The sequence below is a fragment of the Dermacentor variabilis genome, chromosome 7, assembly GCF_050947875.1.
Source record: "Dermacentor variabilis isolate Ectoservices chromosome 7, ASM5094787v1, whole genome shotgun sequence".
Classification (NCBI taxonomy): domain Eukaryota; kingdom Metazoa; phylum Arthropoda; class Arachnida; order Ixodida; family Ixodidae; genus Dermacentor; species Dermacentor variabilis.
The window spans coordinates 27,130,599-27,149,523 of NC_134574.1; the positions used below are offsets into that span (position 1 = coordinate 27,130,599).

Sequence of the window (18,925 nt, forward strand, 5' to 3'; positions counted from 1 at the left end):
TAGACGACTTGCTAGCGAGTTCGCCTTCGGCCACAGCATACGACGACCTGAACCGCACGGTCTGGCAGTGCCTCTAGACGTCGCAACAGAATAGGCACTGATATAATCTCGACAGGGTGAGATGGGCCTTCACCGCAGGAACCAGGTAACGACGGCGAAGCCGGGTATACTGATGACGAAAAACAGTAGAAAAGATTGTATTCACTTCGTTGATACGTGGATGTGACTCTCATCTGAGTCTCGAGTGGTCTGTCTTTACACGTGGGTCAGCACGGCCTTAAACAACCACTGGCGGCCGTGTCGTCGTCGCCGTCTTCTTCCGGAGCCTGTGGAGTAGTAGTGCTTTCGCCGTCCACCTTTTTTTGGTCTTGCTTCGTTTCCCCTCTTGTTTCAGCTTGTGGAAAGCGGGGGGGGGGGGAGGCGCCTTCTTGCCGTTTGGTTTGTCTTGCATCCTTTTGTGTGAGCTCAGGGAAAAGCGTTCACTTTGTCTTGACCTCCGGTTCTTCCATACCTCTGTGCCAGCTCGGGGAAAAGCATGTCGTCGATTCGGAGAAGAGGGCAATCATGTCGACGTGGGGAAGGCCGCCTGAACGCCTCTAGTACCCGAGAGGTCGGTCATAACAGCCCATCCGCCGCTACCGGAGGTGTCGAAGGGGCTGCAGTATCCGAGCACCGGTAGACCCCGTGCTTCTTGTTTCGTTCCGCCGATCGTTCCAAGGCCCACCTGGTGACATCTCCTGGAAATAACCCACGCCCAGCCCAAGGCACAGCCAACAGCGAACACCCAACCACGAGAACTGCCAATTCACACGTCCTTCACATAACCTTATCAGAATCGTACTTGCAGCTCTCGTTTGAGATTCCTGTAAATAAACAAAGGGTAAAACCAGACTTCAGTGCGTATTTCAGCCAGCCTAACGCCTAACGTTTTTGTGTTTCCTTTTTCCGAGAAAGCCACGTTTGTTGAGAGACTGAGAACGCATTGAAACCCAGCAACAGCGTTAATCATTACATTCAAAATGGACAAAGAAAATGCCCTTTGAGAAAAGCAAAAAAAAAAACAGAAGGGGACCTTTACAACAAACAAGAAACTTATGGATGCGCCTAATTTGACAATTGTTAACGCTTAATGCGCACTCGATTGGATCACTGCCTGAAAGCTTTCGGGCCTCGCCGAAGGCGTGAAAGGGCGCCTGGCATACGCGTCCCTTTGTCGTCGCCTGCCACTTTGTGTGCCCGCGGCTTGCTTTTTCGTCCCCGAAGATAAGGCCGTAAACGCGGGAGGAATTGTCAGCCTCCTTTTCCCCTCACTCTCGCGCCGCATTCTACTGCAATGACAGTCCTCTTCCAGTGCCAGTCCAGTGGCGATGACTGGTCCTGTTCGTACGCGCATATCTCCGCCGGGTTGGACCCTTCAGTCGCACCCCTGCTCACGAAGACGCGTCCTGATTTATTGTTACGTGACGCCTTCATTTTCTCACCTCACCAAGAATCAAGGATGACCTCGGAGTCAGCGTAGCCGGGATGCTGCATGGGTCTGCAATCGGCGTTTTATAACAGTTTCTCGGCACCCAGCAAGGCACTCCGCCAGCAGCCGTGCACCACTTAGAGAGGCTGCATTCTTGGCTCGACAAGCTGCGACTTACACTGCCACGTATTGACCGCGGGCAGCCTGTGTTTACTTTCCCGACAATGGAGATTTTACTTCTTCTTTGTGATTATTAAAGCGTAGCTAAAATAGTTTCTATTTGTCGGATGTATTGTGCGCGGCAAATGGTGCATTCGAGATGGCACACAACGTTACAAGTGCCGCAGTTGTAATCCCCTTGGATTTTGAATGAAAATGAAGACTGGGTGCTCTTGGCAATATTAGTGGCACTCAGCATAGGATACAGTTTACATCTAACTTTTTCGCACGGTGTGCAGCCTTTTCAATTCGCTGAGGTAATTGTGAAGCAAGTGACAACATTTCTGAGGTTGGTGACCCACCTGTATACCATGCGGGGAAGTGCAGAGTCTGGAGCATTTTCTCGCTCGGTAAGCTTATGGCATGGCGTTTCCGGAGGATAGGATTTAGGTTATGAGTTGATGCTGAGTAGCTGAGGATAAGGTCATTCCGCGAATGTGGAAGAGATCATTTGCTGTTCAGCGCATGACGATCAGAATTGTCTGCTTTTGAATCGCGTCGCTTCTAACAGAGGGAGGATAACGCTGGCGTGGTAAGTCGTTACGGATGTGCTCACAGTACGATGCAAAGTCCTCTTTTTCAGTGCATGGACGTTTGATACGAAGAACTTGGCTATACGGGATTGCAGTTTTACAATGTCTAACATGGCTACTGTGAAGACGTAAGTATTGGTGCTTATCGGTTATTTTCTGTAAACGGATGTAACAAAGCTTTTCGTGCACACTTATACTAACACCCAGAAAGGTGATTAGGCAAGCCAGATATGTATGGGAGGCTAAGATTGTTAACTGGGCTGCATTGAACTAAGAAATGAACTTCAATAACCCTTCAACGTTATGCGACCAAATTAGGAATACGTCATACATTAAGCGTTTGTAAAAGATTGGTTTTAGTTGCGCATCCCTCAAGAAACTCTGGTTCCAATATGGCCATGAATACGTTGGCGTAATTGAGACTACCTTAGTGGCCATTAATGTTTTCATGACTTGCGCGAAATGCTTTCTCTTAAATTCAAAATTATTCAGCTCTAATAGCAATTTATGATGAAGTTCCAGGTGAGGGACAATCAATCAGTTTCTCAAACAATGACTCTGAAAACATATGCACAAATTTGTGACTGCCACCCGAATTTCGTTTATTTGTATATAGGAATACAACGTCCCGGGTCATTAAAAGGCTACCTGTGGGAATACAAATGTCAATTATTTCAGATAGGACATACGTGTTGTCTGTTACTTAAGAGGAAAATGAAAGCGGAATTCCTTTAATTAGGCCATCTACGGAACTCGAATTTTTTTATGTTATGGTTCCGCTCCAAGAGACAATGGGTTGGCTCGGATTATCTTTGTGTATATTTGGCAGGACATAAAACCAGCTTAGAAGAAGCAGGAATTTCACAACAACACTGCTGATCCTGTTTTGTTTTAGAAGGTCACGGAGGGTGCTCCGAATGACTTCTTTATATTATGAAGTGGTGTCTTTTTCTACCTGTTTCTAAAACATGGTGTTCTTCAGCTGGAGACCGGCGTCTTTTATGTAGTATTTAATATTCATAAATACAATGGCGCCTCCTTTTTCCGCGGGCTTTAAAAAGATGTCTGTCATACCAGTGAGGTCTCTTAATGTGTTTTTATGCCATTTGGTGAGGTGGTTTCTGCTCAAGGGTTCTTTCATGCTAATCTTCGAGATCACATCCTGCTCAACTTAGTGTATACGTCGAGGTATTTGTCACGTTGTGGTGGGGGAGTCCAATGCCTGGCTTACGGCAGTTGTGGATGTTCGGGTAGATGCTGATGTCTGTCATAAAACTCGCGAACCCTCACATGGCGTGAAAAGTTGTCTAAATCCTTGTACAACTGGAGTTTCTTCGAATACCCGGTAGCGGAACAAAAAATGTCGACCTTTGAGCAAGATACTGTGCGCAAGATCACAAAAATTTACAATGGACATATTCGCTACAGTTGGTTGTGTTTGTGCCATGTCCGAACAGGTGCTGCTGTAAAACGACAGTTTGTAATCATAGGCGTCAGTCAGTAGAGCAGGGACGCTATCGCACTCGTGTTTCTGTCGTTTTGAAATGGCTAGCTGGCGTTTTTTTTTCAATGAATACTTTTCTAGGAAACCTCACTCGAGGAATTAGGAAACTTCATTCTAGCTAAGGAATTCTTTTGAAGGAAAATTCCTCTTCTCCTATCAACACAGATAAACAAGACTTGAGCAATAATTATATCCAATAGCTGTAACGAGGCATTTTCAGCACACTTTCCCACTTTATTTTTTCAGCTGACATTTCAGACATTTCAGTATGGTGAACCGGAAGACGCCTCACATGATAGACATTTCGCACCCTTTTTCCACAATTTTCCTCACCTTTCAAAACTTTTTAGAGACGTCCCTGTTTGGCTGTGATACGCATTCCGCTGGCAGTCAATGAACAGTAGGTGATTTCTGGCTTTTTTATTGATATTGCTGTTCACCGCAAAAAATCACCAGCGAAGCGCTGGACTCCTGTACCGCAGCGTGACAGTTCAGCAGGATGTAATCTCGGATATTAGAAAGAAAAAGCCTTTCAGCAGAAACCTCACTAACGAAAAAGAAAAAAAAACATTAAGAAACCTCTGCGGTAGGACAGAGTTCTAACACCCTCGGACAAAGAAGGTGCCATTGTAATTATAAATAACAGTGACTACCTAAAAGAAGCCAGTCACCAGCTGGAGAAAGCCGTGTTTTACAAGCAGGTAGACAAAGACCCCACTTCAGAATCCCGATAAACCGTTCTGAGCACCCACCCGGACTTTATAAAAGAAAACAGGATCAGTAATGCCGTCGCCAAATCCTTGTTCCCTGTAAGGCATACTAAGGGCAGGTTTTATATCCTACCGAAAATACATTTGGAAAATAATTCGGGGGGACCAATTGTCTCTTGGATTGGAACCATAACAGAAAAAAATTTGGGTTACGTAGATGACATAAGTAGAGGAATACCACCTTGTTTAGCTTCTAGCATAAAAGACGCCACTCACTTCCTACCCGAAATAATTGTCCTTTATATCCCCACAGACAGCCTCTTAGTGTCTCCGGACGTGGTATCACTGTATATAAAAATCATATAACTAGCCAACAAACAACGACGCCAAGAACAAAATGGGGGAATTTCCCCCCATGTTGTCCTTGGCGTCTGTTTGTTGGCTTTCTGTGATATCAGTAATAAAAAAAATTACCGACGATTACGTTACTTCCTAATGCGAAATTTGAGCGCAGCAAATAAGCTGTTTCACCTTTTCGATAGATTGAGGCAAAGAAATCGAGCAACACATGTATGCGCTATCACAGAATTTTTTTTTATTTTTCACACGTATTCCTTTAACAAAGACTCCACTAGGTAAGCTTCTGCTTCGGCGGCACGCACCTCTGGATTCTGACGGCGACGGCGCTGGGCCTCTGCTCTGGCAGCTCGTTTAGCAGCAGCAGCAGCAGCAGCAGCAGCAGCAGACGGAGGACTTCCATCGGTCGTCTCGCTCATGGCTCAGAAAGAACTGGCAGATAATTTCGCAGTGGCGAACGGCAGCGGCAATTTCGGCTCGGGCGGTGCACATATACAGATCCGCCGCCACCGATCTGGCTCTCTGATTGCCACCGCACAGGGCGAACGGCAGCGGCAATTTCGGCTCGGGCGGTGCACATATACAGATCCGCCGCCACCGATCTGGCTCTCTGATTGCCACCGCACCGGGGTTGCATTGGAGGAGGAGCGAAGAAAGGAATTAAGTTCGAGCCGGCGCTTTGACAACCGGAGACTCGCAGGAAGAGGGGGGAGGGGGGCGGCGTGTACACCCAGCGGCAAACGATGGGGGCAGAAGCGCGCGCAGCAAGCGGACAACACGATAAAGGGAGGAGGGAAGAGATAGCAGCGACTGACTGATGCCGCTGACGCCGATAGTGAGTCAACCCCAGCTGCGGAGTTGGTTTCAGGGACAACGCCGCCGATGCCGACACAAACAATATGATACCCTCGCTTCCGCAGCGCTAAGAACCAGGTCTAGCCGTGGGAAGGTGGTCACGTATTCGTCGACGTGCCGGGGCCTACGTGAAATAACCGGCGCGTCGGCAACTGAAGAGCACCCTATCCGCCACACAAGAACAGGGGGGGGGACCCTTTCCTCCTCTTTCTGCATGGCGGCGACGGTGTTCTATGCAGTCACATTATCTTGACTCTCTAGCGGCGTCAGCGGCATCCAGCGGTATCAGTCGGTCGCTGCTAGCGCTGGGGGGATGAAAGGGGGGCGGGGCTGGTTACGAGGCCGACGACAACGCCGACGACGACGCGAAACCCAGGAACGGACGCCAAAGAGCTGCGCTCTAAACCCCCCCCCCCTCCCGGTACCCTTTCTTCTTGTATAGAAAAAGTGACTGGCCATCCCAGCCGTACGAAAGTGGATGTCCAGTAAAGCTGTTGCGAAACCATCACTACAAGTACTGAGGGGGGCATGAAAAGCTTTATGGATGGTTCGGGTGCTTGTTTTGGGCTCGTTGTTTATTCAAACGTATGCTGCTTTGTACATTGTATGCGTGAAGCGAATGAATGTATGTACTGTTCGCTTCACTTTGCTGTGTGCTTGTAGCCTGTGCTTTACGAAGGGGATGAGTCATTGCATTTTTGCTTGCTTTGGGGGGAGGGGTTATGGGCCATTGGAGATGATTTTTGTTCATGGACGCACACAAAAAATGTGGAAGACACTTAACCTTGGCCTTTAAGAGTAGAACGCGATAACATTCAAAGATCCCTGAATGCTTTTCACGCTTCCCGGTAACAGCTAGTGGCGGATGCTATACACGAAGGGGAGTATTCTAGTAGAAACAAGGCCTCATGCATGGGCTGATCGCGGAGGCAGTGCAAAACCCCGCCTAAATATTACATCATTTTGGTATTGTTTCCCACTTTGAATATGTCAGGTTGAGAAGATTTAATATAAAAGGCATGCGCTATCGGCGTATTGTTTCAGATTTCTTTGCGGGCTGTCATTATCAAAATTCCGATGAATAACGTTGTTATGAATGTAAGACAAGCTGTGAGCAACGTTAGTGATTGAACGGCATGACAATATAATCCGCATATACCGCATGTCATATAGCAAGGCGTGGCACATACATATACCTAAATATATACGGAAATTTTTGCTCACGGACGACTCCGCTGACGCCGGCCACGACGCTGGATTTTCTGCAACACGGGATACTAAACTTTATGGCGTTAAAATGCCGACCACCAAGACGCTAACAGCTTCTCGCTGTAATACACGACACGCGTATGACACTCGCGCACGTTTGCATGCGTTTTCAGAGTCAGTGTTCAAGAAACCCACTGATTGTCACACACTTCGACCTGTATTAAAATTGCTATTTTTATTTGCTGTATTAATTGCTACATTGACGGAAAAATACTTCGTGCCAGTCAACGGCCTTTCAATGGCCACTAATGTAGGTCCCAATTACGCCAACATGTTCATGGTCATACTGGAATCATAGTTTCCGGAGAGCTGCACGCTAAAACCAATGTTTTCAAAGGATTCCTTGACGGCGTATTCCGACTCTGTTCCCACGGCGAGGAAGAGTTATTGAAGTTCATTTCTCAGTTCAGTGCAACCCATCCAACCATCTCATTCTTCAATACATATTCCACTTGCGCAATCACCTTTCTGGACGTTCGTAAAAGTGTGCACAGCACGCTCGTCACATCAGTTTATAGAAAACTAACCGATAAGAACGAATACCTACGCTGCCATAAAAACCATGCAAAACATCGTAAAACAGCAAGATAGCGCAAGCAGCTCATGTTCGTGTCGTGTTCGTGGCGCCAGAAAAGCTCTGCAAGTTGTGCATGCTAACTAACTTAAACTGAAGAACCTCTAGTTTGTGCGAAAAAAACACAAAAATAAGTTTGTTTCTTGCTCAGAAGCTGTTGTTTATAGCTTAACTTTATCTTGCACCATTTGTGTATTTGTGAGGCAGACGGGAAGATGCGTCTAAATAGGAACAGCTGAACGCAAGCATGACATCGAAAAGTATAAGCAGGGTAACCTATGATATCATAGTACATGTTGTGGTGGTGTTCCATTGAATGTCAAGTGCAGCAAGATATTTGGGGCGAAGGAAAAACTATAGACATTATAAAAACAGATATCATAAAGGAAGTAGCAATGCGATGTATCAGCACCTCATATATTTCTTTACTTGACAAAGAAATTGCTTTACTATTAAAGCGTTAATTATTATACATTGTTTTCTGTTTCTTCATCTCGTAAGTCGTATGCCTATAATACGTGCGCGCTATGATAATAAATCAGCTGGAAGTTAGCGCCTCCTTTTCACTGTCCTGCCTTGTATACAATGCACTGTGATTTATCTATATTTGAGCCGAGGAAGCGTAAATATATTGCGTACCATGGGTCTTGTGACGTAAATATATTCCTAGCTGTTTTTATTCTATTTCCTCTGTTAGCGAGCCGTGATTGGTGAAACATTTTCGGCGCGATGACCACTTCGCCTGTCTTTCACGAGATATCACTATACCCGTGAAAACTCCCTCTCAAGATGACGTGTACGCACTAATGACGTATGACTAGGCCAAACAGAAGTAAAAGGTTGCTTTCAAATTGTATGAATTTGCCACCGTTAGCCTTCCGCATAGGTGAATATGTTTGCAGGCCACGCCTAATTTGCCTGTCTGTCACGCGACGTCACAAAACCGCTGCAACTCGTCATGTCAGTGGCGTGGACGCTCTAAAGATGACATTATTATGCCGAGCAAAACGATTTTTTTTATTAGCTGGAGACATGGCAGATTCCTACCGGAATAAAAGATCCCTGTGCACTGATGTTTCTGGCACTGTGTTCTCGGAACAGCCAGCGAGAATCGATTTTCTTACTTATAATCAAAATTACGCGTGGCAATTGTGAGGCCCTTTCTGCACATACACGATATTGTATTCTTCGCTGAAGATCCGCCTCCGCTGCATTTTGAAATGCCTGTTGAACACCGCTGCGATTTTTGACCAGGCACTGCAACCAAAGTAAAGGGAAGCGAACCAATCAGAGATGCCGGCAGCACCCTTCTCATCCCGTTATCTATTCTCACTGCTCTAGCTCGGTCCCACAGAAAGCAAAGCTTCTGCGCCTCCTCGCCTCTAGTAAGCAAATTAGGCAAGGGAAACTTGTCGCGGTAGGCGATGCTATTCACTGTGAAACCAAAGAAAAGTTATCTTCAGTAAAGGAGGGGAACGTTTGATTGAGGTATCTAAAAAGAGCTGCGGGTCACCGCCCAATGCTTGCGTCGGCGGTTACGTTGATTTGACGTGAGGATGTTGGACTAAAGTTAGAATGGAAGTTTTGCGTTATAGCACCCACTACTATACAATTTTTCTGCTTGCTTAAAAGGTGACGGCTGCGCGCCATCGCCATTGTGAGTAGACGATGGTACAAAACAATCTACGTATGCATGTAATTGGTATGGATGGTAAAAATAGGGAGGGCATTCTAGAGCACACTCCCAAGTTTTATCTATCAAAGAAATTATTCTTCTAGGTAGGCATAGCACTTAGGTTTGTTGCTACTGTCGAGGTTGTCCTGATATAACACGCACTTTATATATTTCTCCGCTTGTTGCGTCGTCATCTGTTCCGATATACTGCCCGGTTCGTAGAACGTTGGGCATTGACCAAGCTGGGCATTCACTGTGAAACCAAAGAAAAGTTATCTTCAGTAAAGGAGGGGAACGTTTGATTGAGGTATCTAAAAAGAGCTGCGGGTCACCGCCCAATGCTTGAACGGCGGTTACGTTGATTTGACGTGAGGATGTTGGAATAAAGTTAGAATGGAAGTTTTGCGTTATAGCACCCACTACTATACAATTTTTCTGCTTGCTTAAAAGGTGACGGCTGCGCGCCATCGCCATTGTGAGTAGACGATGGTGCTATACACCTCCGACGCTCAGTCAAGCTCCTACTACACGGGGCTTTGCTTTGCACATTGGACAATATGCTACGAATTGGGAGAAAAGCCTCGAAAACCTAACCAGCGACGACAACATAATAAACGTCACTATACACATGACACATCGAAAGCATCGCTCTACAGTCACCTTCACAAATTGGGAAAAATTCCGGAAATTGAGGCAGAAAATCACTCACACAGGACGCGATTCGCTGATGATATTGCCTTGCTTAGTAACTCATGGAACCAATTGCCATGCATGCTCACTGACCTGTACAGGCAAAGCAGAAGGGTGGGTCTAAAAATTAATGTGCAGCAAACTAAATTCCTAGCTGTATGCTGTGTTCAGTGACTCGTGTGCAACAAGTATGTAAACGTCTGAAATTACCCGAATGTTTTGTCACCATGATATATGATAAAACATAGATAAAGCTTTTTGCGTTTATACCATACGCGTGTGAGGTGCAGGTCGGGCCGGTCTGCCGGCGCTAAAGTTATATGCCAGTCTGTAACTTCTTAGTTTCTATAACACCTTTACACGTGCCTAAGTCGGGTCCTGGGTGAGTGATTTTCTGCCTCAATTTCCGGAATTTTTCCCAATTTGTGAAGGTGACTGTAGAGCGATGCTTTCGATGTGTCATGTGTATAGTGACGTTTATTATGTTGTCGTCGCTGGTTAGGTTTTCGAGGCTTTTCTCCCAATTCGTAGCATACTGTCCAATGTGCAAAGCAAAGCCCCGTGTAGTAGGAGCTTGACTGAGCGTCGGAGAGCAATGCTGGAAGAAGTAAAGCAAGCCTTGGGAGCTATGCAAAGGGGGAAGGGAGCCGGGGAGGATCAGGTAAGATTAGATTTGTTGAAGGATGGTGGGAACATTGTCCTAGGGAATCTTATCTTACGTTTATTTGTCTCCGTTGGACACATTGCGCAGAAGAGTATATATGATGCCATAAGGGCATGGCGCTGTCATCCTATTGTTTTGTAACAGTGATATCTTTAGTTCTGCCATAGTGAAGTCGCCATGGATGTTGTCGTTTGGGGGGCCTGTGTAGTCTGTGTTCAGTGACTCGTGTGCAACAAGTATGTAAACGTCTGAAATTACCCGAATGTTTTGTTTATACCTTGTGTGCTGGTGTGTTTCTCTATGATAGCGATCATTTGTTTCTTTGTGCCGAGCAGGGCGCGCGAAAGATGCCACGTTTGTTCTTTGTGTAGACTATTCTAGTTGCTGTCGCAAATATGGTTCCATTCTGTTTGTCCTAGCGCACGGGCATGATTGATCACTTGAATTGTTATATCATCTACCCTTTCACGAAGGCGAATGTTATGCACTTGCTTGGATAAGGCTCTCAAAAGCTTTTTGCGTTTATACCATACGCGTGTGAGGTGCAGGTCGGGCCGGTCAGCCGGCGCTAAAGTTATATGCCAGTCTGTAACTTCTTAGTTTCTATAACACCTTTACACGTGGCTAAGTGGGGTCCTGTGTGAGTGATTTTCTGCCTCAATTTCCGGAATTTTTCCCAATTTGTGAAGGTGACTGTAGAGCGATGCTTTCGATGTGTCATGTGTATAGTGACGTTTATTATGTTGTCGTCGCTGGTTAGGTTTTCGAGGCTTTTCTCCCAATTCGTAGCATACTGTCCAATGTGCAAAGCAAAGCCCCGTGTAGTAGGAGCTTGACTGAGCGTCGGAGAGCAATGCTGGAAGAAGTAAAGCAAGCCTTGGGAGCTATGCAAAGGGGGAAGGGAGCCGGGGAGGATCAGGTAAGATTAGATTTGTTGAAGGATGGTGGGAACATTGTCCTAGGGAATCTGGCCACCCTCTACACGCCATGCCTCATGACTTCGAGCGTACCGGAATCTTGGAAGAACGCTAATGTAATCCTAATCCATAAGAAAGGGGACGTCAAAAACTTGAAAAATTATAGACCGATCAGCTTACTGTCCGTTGCCTACAAAGTATTTACTAAAGTAATCGGATATAGAATCAGGACCACCTTAGACTTCTGTCCACCCAAGGGCCAGGCAGGATTCCGTAAAGGCTACTCAGCAATAGACCATGTTCACATTATCGTTCAGGTGATAGAGAAATGCGCGGAATATAACCGACTTTTATTTATAGCTTTCATTGATTACGAGAAAGCGTTTGATTCAGTCGAAACCTCAGAAGTCATGGAGGCATTACGGAATCAGGTTGTAGACGAGCCGTATGTAAAAATACTGAAAGATATCTATAGCGGCTTCACAGCTACCGTAGTCCTCCATAAAGAAACCAACAAAATGCCAATAAAGAAAGGCGTCAGGCAGGGAGATACCATCTCTCTAATGCATTCACAGCGTGTTTACAGGAGGTATTCAGAGACCTGGATTGGAAAGAATTGGGGATAAAAGTTAATGGAGAATACCTTAGTAACTTGCGATTCGCTGATGATATTGCCTTGCTTAGTAACTCATGGAACCAATTGCCATGCATGCTCACTGACCTGTACAGGCAAAGCAGAAGGGTGTGTCTAAAAATTAATCTGCAGCGAACTAAAGTAATGTTGAACAGTCTAGGAAGAGAACAGCAGTTTAGAATAGGTAGCGAGGCACTAGAAGTGGTACGGGAATACTTCTAGTTAGGGCAGGTAGTGACCACGGATCCGGATCATGAGAAGAATCATGATCACAAGAATTAGAATGGGCTGGGGAGCGTTTGGCACACATTCTCATGTCATGAACAGCAGGTTGTCATTATCCGTCAAGAGAAAAGTCTATGACAGCTGTATCTTACCGGTACTCACCTACAGGGCAGAAACCTGAAGGCTTACGAAAAGGGTTCTACTTAAATTGAGGACGACGCAACGAGCTATGGAAAGAACAATGATAGGTGTAACGTTAGGCATAAGAGCAGATTGGGTGAGGGAACAAACGCGAGTTAAGGACCTCTTAGTTGAAATCAAAAGAAATGGGCATGGGCAGAACATGTGATGAGGAGGAAAGATAACCGATGGTCATTAAGGGTTACTAACTGGATTCCAAGGGAAGGGAAGAGTAGCAGAGGAAAGCAGAAATTTAGGTGGGCGGATGAGATGAAGTTTGCAGGGAAACCATGACCACAATTAGTGCATGACCGGGGTAGTTGGAGAAGTATGGGAGAGACCTTTGCCCTGCAGTGGGCGTAACCAGGCTGATGATGATGATGATTGAGCGTCGCTATGCGAGTTGTTACCCCCAGAGTGTTGAGAACTGCGCTGATGTAAATTTCTTCACGTTATCTTCCACAACCTGCCTGTTTTTGTATCCGCCTTGTAACCGCGTGATGTTCTGGGTGCGTTAAAGTCTCCCATGATGTAAATATGATGTGTCTTCTCATCTTTTTCAGCGTGCTTGAAGAGGTGACTGAGGTTTTACGTCGATTTTGGTAGATTGTTTACGTCGAATAGCTTGACAGGTCGTTGTGAGTTGTCCTTATATATTGTAGTTATTAAGGTACACTTTCCTAAGTAGTGTGGTGGTATTTCAGTGTAGCTTTTAATGTTATGTTTTACGTACGTCGAAATTAATGGCTGGTGGTGTTCGTTCCGCGCCGAGTGTGCAGCTTTATATCCCGGGATGCTATGTTCTTTGTATGCTCTTTGTCATTATTGCCTTTATTATTGCCATTATTGCCTTTTTGTTACTGAAACCGCGGCGGTTACACTGCCAAACGCAAATGTTTCCGTCAATTACTTGTGCCATGGATTAGTGACTGAGGGCTCAGACTGGGTGCTGGGAGTGTCGATTGGGTTATCAAGAAGTTGACTCTTCCTGTGACTCTCAGGAAGTTTGCGACTGTTATGTGGTCCGTGTCTTCGCAGCTAAGATCGTCCCCTGGGAGAAGGTGCTTAACCATGCGGTCTACTCGTTTTCTAACAGGGTAACGAAACAGATCTGACCTTGCATGTGGAGACTGCTTCATCCGACATGACGATGAAAGTGGAGTGCTACGCGAAGAAACGCAACGTGGTGCCTGTTAAATCTTCCTTAAAAGGGAAGCTGAAGTGCTTCCGGAAAAGGAAGAGATGCGGTGTTTTGAGCAGCTGTCAGGGTAATATTCAACTCCTGAAAGTATTTTTTCGATAGTGCTTGTTGCTAGACCGCAGTCGCCAATAAAATTTACGCTTTAGTTTCGATGTTGTCGCGGGCGATCGCAGCGGAGGACAGGACAAGACAAAAGGAGAACCACCGTAAGTGGCGTCATCATAGGAGTCACGTGAGCCTTTCCTCCAGCTCGACGGCTTGGGTGTTGCCGCAGCAGCCGGTTGAGCATATTGTTACGTGTAGCTGGAGCCCAATACTATATACAGTTTATTTACAGGGAAGCTAACGGAAGGCCAAAATGGCGGCGCTATATCTAGCGGGGCCCACGTCGTCTTCTTCCTCCTCAGTGGAGCCTCACTGTGGCGGCTGTTCCGTAGCATCACCCCCGGCAGTAGAGGCACCGTCCCGCTGCTTAATCTACACATCCGCGGTGAAAGGTGTCTGGTATGGCTTTAGTCTCGCCACGTGAACGATATCACATGCAGCCGACGATGACGCTGACAGGTCGGCGGGGATGACTTCATACGTGACATCGGTCACCTGTCGCACCACACGGTATGGGCCAGTGTAGCGCGACAGCAGCTTTTGGGAAAGGCCCACACGTCGAATGGGTGACCAGAGAAGCACCAGAGAACCCGGAGTAAAGTGCACGTCGCGATGGTGGCAATCATAGAGGCGTCTCTGATGCTCCTGTGAGGCCTCGAGACGGGTGCGGGCGAGCTGGCGCGCGTGGTCGGCGTGTGCGATCGTGTCGCGGGCGTATTCAGTGGTTGAACGTGTGGCCGAGGGCAACAAAGTGTCCAAGGGCAACGCGGGTTCTCGGCCATATAGCAGATAGAATGGTGAATAGCCGGCGGTGTCGTGACGCGATGAAGTATACGCGAACGTCACATATGGTATGTGAAGATCCCAGTCGTGGTGGTCGGTCGCAACGTACATTGAAAGCATGTCGGTGATGGTCCGGTTGAGGCGCTCCGTGAGGCCGTTGGTCTTTGGGTGGTAGGACGTGCTGAACTGGTGCTTTGTCGAGCAGGAGCGGAGGATGTCCTCGACGACTGCCGACAGAAAGCTGCGACCACGGTGAGTGAGTAATTGGCGCGGAGCACCGTGCACTAAAATGATGTCATAGAGCAGAAAGTCAGCAACGTCAGTAGCACAACTTGTCGGAAGGGCTCTGGTGATTGCGTACCGCGTAGCATAATCAGTAGCGACGGCGACCCATTTATTTCCGGAGCCCGAGAGAGGAGACGGTCCAAGAAGGTCTAGACCAACACGGAAAAAGAGTTCCGGTGGGATTTCGATCGGCTGGAGACATCCAGCTGGAGGTGTGGAGGGCTTCTTCCGGCGCTGACAGGGCTCACAAGCGGCAACGTAGCGCCGCACGGAGCGGACGAGACCCGGCCAAAAGAATCGACGGCGTACACGGTCGTATGTGCGCGAGACGCCCAAGTGTCCAGCCAAAGGAGCGTCGTGAAGTTGTTGGAGGACAGTCAAACGCAGGTGTGATGGAATTATGAGCAGAAGGTCAAGGCCGTGGGGATCGAGATTGTGGCGGAATAATGTCCCCTCCTTAAGGAGAAACATCCGGAGAGAGGCGTCGCCAGGCGTTGACTCTAGATGGTCGATGAGGGCTCGTAATGAAGGATCGCGTGCTCGTTGCCGATTTCAAGCAACTGGGACAAAGAGAAAACGCAAGCGATGGCGTCCGCATCAGTCGGTTCGTCGACGGGGTAGCGGGACAAACAATCGGCATCCTGGTACAAGCGTTCCGTATTATATACCACGGAGAAGGTATATTCTTGCAGGCGTAACGCCCAGCGAGCGAGTCCTCCCGTGGGGTCCTTGAGCGAGGATAGCCAGCAGAGCGCGTGTTGATCAGTGATGACACAGAAGGGGCGTCCGTACAAGTATGGACGACATTTCGCAACAGCCCACACAAGCGCGAGGCACTCGCGCTCTGCGATTGAATATTTTCGCTCGGCGGGTGATAAAAGTCGGCTGGCATAGGCTATAACGCGATCATGTCCACGCTGGCGTTGTGTTAACACTGCTCCTATGCCGTGACCACTGGCATCAGTTCGAACTTACGTTGAGGCAGACGGGTCAAAGTGGGCCAGAATTCGAGGCGTGGTAAGGAGAGTAATGAGATGCGAAAAAGATGCAGCATTGCCAGGTCGCCAAGCAAATGGGGCTTCTTTTTTCAAAAGGTCGGTAAAAGGACATGCGATGGTCGCAAAATCCTTCAGAAAGCGTCTGAAATAAGAGCACAGCCCTATGAAACTGCGAACTTCCTTGGTAGACTTCGGAACAGGAAAGTTCGTAACGGCGCGAATTTTGACCGGATCAGGTCGTACGCCTCTGGCAACCACGAGGTGTCCAAGGACGGTGATTTGGCGGCGAGCGAAGTGACATTTTGACGAATTCAACTGGAGACCGGCGCGGCGGAACACTTCAAGAATCGCTGAAAGACGGTCTAGATGCGTGTCAAATGTGGGCGAATAAACGATGACGTCGTCCAGATAGCACAAACCACTTGAACCCCTGAAGCAAGGAGTCACTCATTCGTTCGAAGGTGGCGGGCGCGTTACGGAGACTGAAAGGCATCACCTTGAACTGATAAAGGCTGTCAGGGGTAATAAATGCAGTCTTCTCTCGGTCCATGTCGTCGACGGATATCTGCCAGTAGCCTGACCGTAAGTCGATAGATGAAAAATAGGTGGCACCGTACAAGCAGTCTAGAGCGTCATCAATACGTGGCACAGGGTAGACGTCCTTTTTTGTGATTTTGTTCAAATGGCGATAATCTACACAAAACGCCACGTTCCATCCTTCTTTTTGACAAGAACGACGGGAGAAGCCCAGGGACTACAGGGAGGCTCGATAATGTCCTTTGCAAGCATCTTTTTGACTTCCTGTTGGATAACAGCTCGTTCGGACGCAGAAACACGATATGGACGGCGGTGAATAGGGTTCGCATCGCCAATGCTTATGCGATGGGTCACGGCGGACGTTTGACCTAAGGGTCAATTGTAAAAGTAAAAATGTCGCGATAGCCGTCAAGAACGCGGCAAAGGGCTTCAGCTTGAACAGATGTAAGGTCAGAGGAAACCATCTTCTCAATGTCGACGTCAGTACCGTGCGATGATGTCACGGTATGGGCTGAGATGTGACGATCTTCCACTGTGACTGGCTCAATCTCATCATCCTGTAAAGCGCTGATTATAGCCAATGAAATTTCCTGAGGCAGAGCTTGCGCGGTTAGCGCGAAATTCACAAGGGGAAGGCAGGTGCGGTTGCCAGTAATATTTTCCCTGCTTTTGGCACTCTACTCGGCTGAAGAAAGTGTGCCTATTAAGTGTACATATTATTTAGTAACCGAACCGTGTTCCTGGCCAAGCAAGCCCGTGGTTACGGTGTTTTGAGCATCGTTTCGCTTTGCGATCATCAGTGGCCATGACAGTACGCTTTTTAATTTCGCCAGTATGGTAAAAATACAGAAGTTACAAACTATACAAACATTGATTTGTTCAAGCTACTCCATCAACAGATATGCATTACCACCAAAGCTTACTGCTGGTGCGTATGAAATGAACAAGTTGGGTGCTCGGTTTGACTGAGGTCGTCAATTATAAAGCTTGTTCTTTTCCACCCTGGCAAGACTGCTCGGTACGCGCCATCATAGTACTACACTCCTTAACAAAATTAGACCCATCGGGTCGTATCTTGCCCCACAACAATAATCGCAATCTGTCTTGTCCGCATTTCCTTTCTGAAACGCTGCGAGCCCGGTACTTCCAAGTCACGAACGGCATGCGCGTTATCAGCATAACAAAGCGTTCCCGGCAGGAAAGCAGCGAGAGCAGTGTTTTCAAGAGTAGAAACGCAAGCAAGACAGATAACGATTATCGTTGTGTGGCAAGATACGACCCAAAGCGTGTACATTTGTTTAAGAGTGCATGGCTTACCACCCACAGACACGGCAGGGTTGAGGGTCTCCACCGACAACTGAAGGTGTCATTGATCGCTACGCTCGACAGCCCCAGTAGGTGGAAAGGCTACCCCTAGTACTACTGGGGCTTCGACCAACAATCAAGGATGACCTTGGAGTCAGCGCAGCGGAGACGCTCAATGGGTCAGCAGTCCGCGTGCTAAGCAAGTTTTTCGGCACCCAGCAAGACACTCCGCCAGCGGCCGTGCACCACTGACAGAGGCTGCATTCCTGGCTCGTCCAGCTTTGACCTACACCATCACGTATCACCCGCGGGCAGCCTGTGTTTAGCTCCCAGACAATCGACTCAACCACGCACGTCTTTCTGCGACGCAACTTTATCAAGCCATCATTGACTCCTTCCTATGAAGCCCCCTTTCGTACAACGAAAACCATGCAACACACCAAGAAAGGCCGGGAAAAGGAAAGGGTTTCACTCGCAACTAACTTTATTCCTTGAAAACATCGTAATATATAGACACGCCATACATGAGCAGCAAGGTTTCACGCATCCTATCACCATAAATCTGTCGATGTCAATCATATGCTAGTTTAAAATCATCTAAAAAAAGTGAAACTCAGCACTACTGACATATCGCTAATACAGATGCCTTTTTTTCTTCTTATACAATATGCCTCCAGAATTTCACGTTCCAGCAGCTCGTTGCTTCTACCAAGAATGATGATCCTTCTAAATCTTGCTCTACAAATACACGATTTGCAGTGCGCAGGTAGATGTGCTGAGTGGCTATTCTTAACGGAAAGTTCATGTTCTCTCACTCTGGCGTTAACACATCGGTCCGTTTGGTCGATGTAAACATCGCCGCTGCTGAGCAGAATTTCATAAAGCAACCCCAAGGCACAGGTGAAGTGGGACCTTTCATGCCTCTTACCACATATAGATGGCTCCTGCGCTTTCGAAATCTGCAGGCACAGGCGCAACAGCTTCCTTAATACCGAGAAGGCCAAAGGTATCTCGTACCTATTAGCTCCCTCCTTAAGGTTTTGCGCAACCGTAAGATTGTACGTAATATTGAACTGTTGGCCTTTCTGCCATCGGATGCTGTTCCTTCTTTTTTACTTTCAATTTCTTAACGAGGGTTTCAGCTACTGCACCGACGACAGAGCGAGGAAACCCAGCTGAGTAAAGTCGGTTGACCTGATTGTCAAAGCTCTCCGCCATCATATGAGGGCAAGATCTC

The 18,925-nt window shown here is 47.4% G+C and overlaps 1 protein-coding gene across 4 annotated transcripts in view; it reads left to right on the plus strand.

Moving 5' to 3' along the window:
- Positions 1 to 18,925, plus strand: part of LOC142587383 (uncharacterized) — a 209,680-nt gene that overhangs the window by 152,866 nt on the left and 37,889 nt on the right. Inside the window, exon 6 of one of the 4 annotated variants that reach the window (XM_075698342.1) lies at positions 7,697 to 7,964. The exons of 2 other annotated variants lie outside the window; for them this stretch is intronic. In XM_075698342.1, the coding sequence (XP_075554457.1) occupies positions 7,697 to 7,728 (32 nt within the window). In that variant the 3' untranslated portion in view covers positions 7,729 to 7,964. Of the gene's footprint in view, positions 1 to 2,270; positions 2,384 to 7,696; positions 7,965 to 18,925 lie in introns of those variants that run through there. One more of the 4 variants, XM_075698340.1, reaches the window with a different exon arrangement.